Source organism: Nicotiana attenuata, chromosome 5 (assembly GCF_001879085.1).
Source record: "Nicotiana attenuata strain UT chromosome 5, NIATTr2, whole genome shotgun sequence".
Classification (NCBI taxonomy): domain Eukaryota; kingdom Viridiplantae; phylum Streptophyta; class Magnoliopsida; order Solanales; family Solanaceae; genus Nicotiana; species Nicotiana attenuata.
Window position 1 is genome coordinate 27,036,813 of NC_031993.1, and position 9,050 is coordinate 27,045,862.

A 9,050-nucleotide genomic window follows, 5' to 3' on the forward strand; every position below is an offset into this window, starting at 1 on the left:
CATCAACCCCTCAACCCCCCTACCCCCCCCCCCACCCACACACACCATCCACGCGCCTAGACCTATCAACTGAAGTGTGAACAATCTATCATGGGGGGCTGGCTCTGATACCATGATAAAGAAATGGATCGTGGACCTAACACAACCCTAGAAGCTAGCTCAAGGGAAGAGGATTGCCCAAGTCCACATAAGGAAACAAATGGTCTCCTACCCAACCGATGTGGGACACTAACATATATGTATTTAGTTATGCAGAGTTTAATTATAGAAGAATCAATTATGTAAGGCTTAGTTACACGAGAATCAGTTATGTAGAGATTAGTAATATAGGAATGTAATGATTATTTATTATTTGTCTAGTTTATTCCATTAAAATTATTAATATATTTTAAATGTGTGAAAATTAGGACTTTCTTGTAGTGAGGTCACTAGAAACATGAGGATAGGAAGAACTCAAAACCTTTGATTGAAGCAAGACGAACAAAGTGAGAATGTTTTACTATTACGCGAGATATCTTATGAATAAAATATTACTAGTGTTTATAAAGAATTAAGTTTTAACCTATGTTGCTCAGACTCTTCAAAAATGTCATTGGGTGCGTGACGGATCCTCCAAAAGGGTCCGACACGGGTGCGGCAACGTTTTTGGAGAGTCCGAGCAACATATGTTTTAATTAGTTTTAGTTCAATACATTTAACTAATCGAAATATATAAATTTCTTGTTCTGTATCCGCACTCGGATCCATACCCCGGAATCCTAAATTTTATGTGTTGAAGAATCTAACCTCTTGATCCGCACCCATATCGGATACCCGCACGGGGAGTCCGAGCAACATAATTTGTAACTGCTTTGGAGGGAAGTCAATGTTATCCCAAAAAACAATCCTACTAAGTTATAACATTGCGATGCAAAGACAAACCTTTCCCAAACTAAAGTTGGAGCATGCTTTTGTCCTGGAATACTCTAGCATTGGGCTCAATGCAAGCACAGCACATTTTTGGTATACAGTGCTGAATGAATGATTCAGACCCTAAATTAGATCTCCTCAGTTCCCTAAATTTGTGATGGAAGACTGAGTTCTTCCAATGATACACATCCAATACCTCCTAGGTGTTGTTTTGATTGATTGAATAAATTACCTTATTTAACCCCACCCTCCGAACCCCAAAAAAAGGAGGCATGCTGAACTCTTATCCATTACAAGGGCACTACTCACTCCGCAGGCAATATGACCTTACTAGGCTATCAAAAGTGGTAAAGTACTCTAACAAGTTTCCAAACGACCAACAAATAATACACTCAGAAATATCAGTGAAACCTTTTCAGCAGATAAAAGGAATTGTTGACACCTTCAGTGATGAAAATATATTGGCAACTGGAATTCTTACCTCATACAACGGAAGGAAGTTCTCTGAAGTAAAATCCAATGAACATCCGAAGATAAACCTCAACATGCTCAAAAGCGACTCCATGTCCCAATGAACAGATATAGAGTCGAAGCAAGATTCACTGGAACAGTTAAACATACAACAAGAGGTAAGGTAATCTCAGAAAAGAAAGCAATTATGTTACAATACTTATTCTAAAAAAAAGTAATTACGCTATAATGTTCTTCAAATTGTTTGCATTATCTCTTGAAACATTCCATATAATATTCTACCTACGTATATTCTATATAATTATTACTCCCTCCATTATATTTCATATGATGTACGTTCCAAAAAATTGACATCTCACTATCTTTGGTAACTCTTTAATTCCAACACTCACATTTTACCTTTAAAGGGCTCTCTTATAAGCATGATATGTCATGTGTACAACCACGAGATTAAAGGTATTTTGGTATGGTATACATAGCTTGTGTCAATAGTCTCTCTTTATTAGCTAAACTCCATACCAATCAAACATTGTCATCTAAAATGAAACATAAGGAGTAGGAGAATATTTACTTATCGCGTTATAGGAAGGAAATAACTGTTTACATATACGTACTCTAAAACTTCTATATATGAAGTTATTCTTGTACATTATAATTCACTCAATAGTCAATACAGGAAAATACATCTAATTCTCTTGTGCTTCACATGGTGTAAGAACTAAGGGGAGGGAATATCGAAGTTTGAGTTGCTTTCAATCACCAAAAGCGTTGTCTGATAAAAGTAGTATGGTGTACGCTCGTCACTTCAAGATCTGTGTCTCATCCAATCAACCACTACACCTGGAGAGTTATCTCGTCGTGATATCAAAAAAGGATACTGGTCAAAAGCCATACCATAGGAGCCCTCATGCTCCATCAGAGCCCATCACTCGCCGGGGCATTCATATAGTCACCAGCTTTTATTCAGGTAATGTTCCATGTTAGCACCACGTTAGGTTCAGCCAACGCCACGGTAAACCTAGCCAGCCGCCACACCATTACTCAGTTAGTTCACTCAATAGTCCAGTTAGCCCACGTCAGTAGTACAGTCAATGACATGCCAGCTAGTACAAGAAAAAAAAAGGTCCTTTGATTTTTCGACGTGCTGGATCTATTTTTCAGTTGGATTAGGTCAAAATCCACTCCCTAAAGTATATCAAAGACAAGTTATCTTTTCTAATCATAAATTACAAATAAAGATAGGAAGCAGCTTCAGGAGATCAGTCAATTGTGGTTTCTAATGACAATTGCAACATATTCCTAAAATTTAAGGCCCCTACATATTTGTCTACCATCTCTCTCACACATAGTAATTCAGCTACATATCTACCTCAGTCTTCGTCCTTTGGGTGAACTCTTGATTCAGAAGTCTGAGACGATATGACCAGTCTCCACGAGCTTGGTTTGGACGTTTTGATTGTGTAGTCAACAATTGTGATTAGCCTGTATCTATAGCCTATTTGGCCAAGCTTCTTTTGAGGCAAAGGTACCTTCTTTTTTTGTCAAAAGGGTTTTTTTTTTTCTAAAATTAAGGTGTTTGGCCAAGCTTTTGAAAGGAAAAAAAGTAATTTTGAGGAGAAGCAGAAGGAGTTTTTTGAGAAGCAGAAAAAAGTAGCTTCTCTCAAAAAGCGCTTTTTTGAAAAGCACTTTTGAGAGAAATACACTTGGAAGCACTTTTTAAAAGCTTGGTCAAAACTAATTGCTACTCAAAAGTACTTTTCAAATTAAATAGCCAAACACAAACTGCTTCTCACCAAAGTACTTTTTTTGAAAAGCACTTCTCAAAATAAGCTGATTTTAGTAGCTTAGCTAAACATGCTACTAGACAGATCATTCCATTTTTCATCGACACTCTAAACAGAGTTGGTGTCTCTATCTTGCCATATATGTGGATGATAAATTATTACTGGAGACGACAGTAAAATATTTAGGTACTAAAATAACATCTCTCACTTCCGTATTTGGAATAACGTAAGTACTTGTTGGGGATAAAGGTTGGTTAGTCCAATTCATTTGTGCCTCTCTATAGAGGAAATTTGCTCTGGTTATTTTGAGCAAAACCGGTATGCCTGACTATCGACCAATCGACTCACCTATACATCCTAAAGTCAAGCAACTTCAAGGCTGAGGAGTCTTAAGATTGGTAAGTTGAATTATCCTAGCACCGTCTGGATATTGCGTTATTGTCAATATTATCAGTCAGTTTTTTCAAGGCACTTGTGATAGTTAATGAGATATAGTAGTGCAGATCCTTCGGCATATCAAGATTCAAGAGTAATCTAGGACAAGGAATACTCTACAAAATCGAGGAAATAGTAAAAGTTTCACGTTTGCAAATGAATATAGGGTTGGATCTCCATCAGATAGCGCCTACATCTTGATACTCTGTTTTGAGTGGTAGAAACCTGGTCTCTTGGACAAGTAACAAGTAAAATGTGGCTACTAGATCAAGGGTAGAAGTTGCATATAGAGCTATGGTCCTACCAACACATGAGCTTATGCGGTTAAACCATATACTTGAGTTAATTCAAATGAATTATAGATTGTCACAATCAATATGTGATAACAAGGCATCTAAACCAGTATTCAATAAGAGGACAAAATATATTGAGATTGATTATCACTTTCTCTGGACAAAACACATTCCTCACTCATCACCACTACTTACGAATGAATTATGAACTCCAAGGATCGCATTTATGTGTAGCAAGTCTGGAGCTCATGATCTATACACTCCAACTTGAGGAGGAGAATAACAATATTTACCAGATCCATTGTATCACGCCTTGTAATATTCCATAGAAAATTAAGCTCATACTTTTTATTTAATAACAGAACATTTATTACCAAGTTAGAAGCAAGAAATAACTAAGTATCATATCATAGGGCCTAAGAATCAATGTAGCTCTTCTTGTATGTTATTCTTCACTTCAATTCTTTTACTGCAATAGAAATTTTAACATACATAAAACTTCAGAGAAAGATGAATGAAAGGAATTATACCTAAAGCTTCCACACAATAGTCCGTGAAAATACGAAGATTGCTGAACGAGCCTGCAAGTTCAAAAATCAAGTAAAACGAAAAGCAAAAAAGCAAACACTTTTTACAAATTTTGAAGGTTTAAAAATAGGTAATTTACCTTTGCCGATTAGCTTTAATTTTAATGATTGGGCGATGAGCAAGTGATGTTAAGTTCCATTGACTGACTTCAACTGTTGAAATGACAATCTCTTCGTTATCTTCGTGTAGACCGGAGCTGTTCGGGTCGATACAGTTGAGAATTACAGTCTCGCCGTTGGCTGTATCGGCGTTGGACTCCATACCGGAAGTTTGTGTCGCCCGATTCAGGTAGTTCAGCTTCAGTGTTGAGTGCAGGGGTGGGCATACTTTGTACAAACCGGAAATCCAAACCGAAATCGGTATTTCTTTCTATTTTTTGTTTGGATTTTCGGATTATGGATTGGATTTTGGATTTAACTTTTAAAATTTTTAGATTTCGGATTGAATATTGAATTTGGTACTTAAATTTTTGGATTTCTTATTTTTTTATATAATAATTTTATTACTTTAATATTTTATTTGCATGATTGCGGCGAGAATAAAGAACTTTTCAGGCAATTTAACATGAGTATATTTATTTTTGTAAAAAGAAAGACATCTCAACTTATAAGGTCAAAATCAAAAATCCAAAATATTCAAACGGATTAATCCGAAATCGAACTTAAAAAATCCGATCGAATCCGAACTTATTTGGATTGGATTTGAATTGTCATTTCGTCAATCCAAAAACTGAAAATCCAAACTAAAATTTCCTATGCAATCCCACGCCCGCCCCTAATTGAGCGTGAGAATAAGGAGGATTGGTGCCCAAATGCAAAAATATCTTGCAGCTGCTCTTTTGGTGTTATTTTCACTTTGCCCCTTTATATTTTTGGCTTTTTGAAATCTGAACCTGTTTTGTTCGCGGGACCATTACAGTTGGAAAGTGAACAAATTGGGGAGTACTATTTACAAGAACTTTCACTTCTGAAAGAAAATTTTAATATGTTGACATAAAATAAAAAGCTTACGCTTTGAGTAAATTTTATTTAATCCCCTAATTGTTTACATTTAAAAATAATAGCTTCTCCACCTTTTAAATGGAAAATGAACCCCCAAGTTCTAAATCAACCGCCAACAACGAGTAATGGCATAAATTTTTAACATGTCTAAAATAACATTTAATTATGATGGACAGTTATACGTTTTTTTCAAAAGAAAATTTACTTAAGAGTACACACTAATATTGTACAAAAATGAGTAAAATTTTATTTAAACTGTCATAATATTTTGAGGTACAAAAATAATACATCATAGTATATCTTTTGCATGAAATAGAAAACCTCTTTAAATTAACACTTTTAGGCGGTTTTGAAACTTTTGCAATATCATATTTAACACTCAAATTTATTATCAATGAATAGTTTCAAAGACAAAAACTTTGAATATGTAAGGATGACATGAAAATAAAATAAAACATTTTACACAAAATTGACTAGTTAGAGCAAAATTTCAATACTAGCAATATACAGATAAAATAGGGATCAAGACATCTTTAAAATTTGAAGCTCTACAAAAAAAAAAATGAAACAAAATGATTCTTAAAATGAAAAGAAAAAACTTATGTAGAAAACGAGATGTATGAAAAATTTAATTTATGTACAAGTTATTGATTAAAATTTTCAACTTTGAATATGTAAGGATGACATGAAAATAAAATAAAACATTTTACACAAAATTGACTAGTTAGAGCAAAATTTCAATACTAGCAATATACAGATAAAATAGGGATCAAGACATCTTTAAAATTTGAAGCTCTACAAAAAAAAATGAAACAAAATGATTCTTAAAATGAAAAGAAAAAACTTATGTAGAAAACGAGATGTATGAAAAATTTAATTTATGTACAAGTTATTGATTAAAATTTTCAATTATTGAAAAAAGTACATGTTATATTCATACTAATTGAGGATCAATTTTTACATTTTAAAAGTACATGCAAACCCAACTCTGGTTTTGCCTTTGATTTATAATCAAGAGGTTTATAATCCATTCAAAAGGTGAAGGAACATCATTTCCAAAACCCAAAAAGTTGAAGGGGGTTAAGTGAAATTATTGTTAATTACATAATTATTCTTCTCAATCTTTTATGTGAAGCTCTGAATGCATATACTCTTGCCATCAATCTAACTTCTAAGGATATTTTTTCTGTTTAGAACTGTGAATCACATATTTTAAACTAGTGTACATAGTAAATAATAGGGTGAAGTTTGTGGGAGAGTACTACTGCAATTGTCATATACTTTCTGCTAAATGCATTAACAAGAAGGCATTTCAAGATCATTTTTCCTTGAGTTTGCTTTGGGTATAGCTACATTTGGAGTATGCCTGTTGGAGTGTATAGTGGTCTACAACCAACAGAAACATTAATGGCAGAGATAAAATCCATCATACTTCACAATGTCGCAAAATTTGCAATCAAGATCCTTTAAAGGGGATATGGCCGCTTTGCTATTTGTTGCATTCAGGTTAATATTTAAGGCGAAAAAGTTGTCACTGCATCGTAAATTCTTTTTAATGTGCAAAAAGTTGTCGCTATGTCGAGAATTGTTAAGTACTTAGTTGATGAATTACCATTATTTTCCTTTCTACTTAGAGTTTTCCTTTTTTATATGCAGGGGTTGCTTATGCTCATTTCTATTTAATTGTAAATGAATTAGGATTCAAATATATCAACACCTGCAATAACTCATATCTATCATTTTATTGATTTATTGATAAGGCTTTGATGTTTGATTGAAGTTAAAATGTTAGACTTTTTATTTAAGATGTTCCTTTGGGGACAACCAATAAATTAGATTTTCCATCTAAAACTATTATATATTGGAGAATCTGCTCTCTTAACTCAAATAGGGTAGTTGTAGTTTCAATGTATTGTGGTGAGTTAGGAGGGTAGAGTAGAATCATAGGATTTAGGCGGACGTGTTACAAGATTTTTAATTTCTCAGCACAAAGTAGTACCCGAAATTCCAACCGTCCTCTCCCTTCCAACGAAAGAGGGTATATGTTCCATTGATCAACTTGCTTGGTGTAGCTCTCTAACCACATTCTCTTCACTCTACTTTTATTGTTTAGAAGATACTGGTACATTACTGAATGTTCTAGAGTATATTGTGTTGGTTATTTGCTAGGGAATCTGTTGAAAATTGTTGCTTTGGTCAGTCAGCGAAGATATAGTACTTGACAGCTCATATGGTACTTTAGAGATGAAGAAGAAGCTTAATTGCTCCCTATGCTTTAATAAGTGGAAATAGAGCAAATATAAGTTAATTTCAAATATGTTAAAAGAATATAAGGAGATGATGATGCATCGTGGTATCGAAGTCGAGGATTTTAAGGAAATTTATAAGGATATAGAGCCCGTTTGGCTTAGCTGATTTAGAGTAGCTGATAAGCATTAGGTGCTGAAAAGCACTTTTAAGTGCTAAAACTGATTTAAAAAATAAGCAGTTACGTGTTTGGATAAAAGTGCTGAAATTAATAATATGCAGCTAAAGAACTGGGTATACAAAGAGTTTTGTTTTAAAAAGAAGTATTTTAGGGATAGAATAGTAAATATTTTGGTCAAACTTAAACTGCTTATAAGCTGAAATTTGATAAGCTGGGGGAGACCAACTTATGGCTTTTGGCTTATTTTTTACTTATAAGCACTTAACTTATAAGCACTTTTAATTTTACCAAACGCGTAGATAAGCCAAAAAGTGCTTATAAGCCAGTTTGACCAGCTTATAAGCTTAGCCAAACACCCTCATAATCATTGCAAAAGAACATTCAATTCTACATGAACTTGGTATTTAAAAAATTGAAAACTAAATATTTGGTAAACCTCATGTTCGTAGATATACCGCACCAGTAGTAAAGTGTAATAGCACGTCCTGTGATTTAAGATGTAATTCAATTCTCTTTCTAAATCTGTTTGTAAGAATAGGAATTACCATTGTTGATCATAAAGTATTTGACGGAGTCTTTACCTTAGTCTGCTTGAATAATAGGGACTTATGGTGAATGTAAGTTCAATATTTGTGATGATATTTAAACTGTGGTCTCATCAAAAATCGTCTTATTATATCCTCCCCTCGATTAGTATTCCTTTATATTGCTTTTACTGGGGTGTGAAATAAGGATTAAATATTTTAGCCAAGAAAGAAGGAGAAGGTATGAGACTGCAACAACTTTATCTGATATTAATTCTTGTTGTTAACAGGGAATGAAGGTACATCCATTTGACGTGATGTGCTCATCTCTTACCAGAGTTTTTGCATCCTTCTTCCCACAACAAGACATAATGAAGGTAGAAAATATCCTGAATCAAACTACCACCATGTGTGAGCATGCCTAGGTTTGGCTAAATATTCTGTTGTCAGCCGAATATTTTATTAAATTTGCCATTCCGAAGAGCAACATATGTAGGGGTAACATGAGAACCTACTTAAGTCTTTAAATCAATTTTTTCTTTTCTTTAACTGTATCTTTTTCTTTATAGCTCTAAAGTCATGTAAATTATTATCTGCCAAGCGACTAAATCATATGC

At 33.9% G+C, this 9,050-nt stretch overlaps 1 protein-coding gene across 2 annotated transcripts in view; it reads right to left on the reverse strand.

Moving 5' to 3' along the window:
* Positions 1-4,902, reverse strand: part of LOC109225556 (BTB/POZ domain-containing protein FBL11) — a 42,491-nt gene extending 37,589 nt beyond the window's left edge. Inside the window, exons 1-3 of one of the 2 annotated variants that reach the window (XM_019390264.1) lie at positions 4,560-4,902; positions 4,423-4,473; positions 1,391-1,511 (exon numbers count right to left, since the gene is read on the reverse strand). In XM_019390264.1, coding sequence (XP_019245809.1) covers positions 1,391-1,511; positions 4,423-4,473; positions 4,560-4,741 — 354 coding nt within the window. In that variant the 5' untranslated portion in view covers positions 4,742-4,902. The remainder of the gene's footprint in view (positions 1-1,390; positions 1,512-4,422; positions 4,474-4,559) is intronic. The other variant, XM_019390265.1, reaches the window with a different exon arrangement.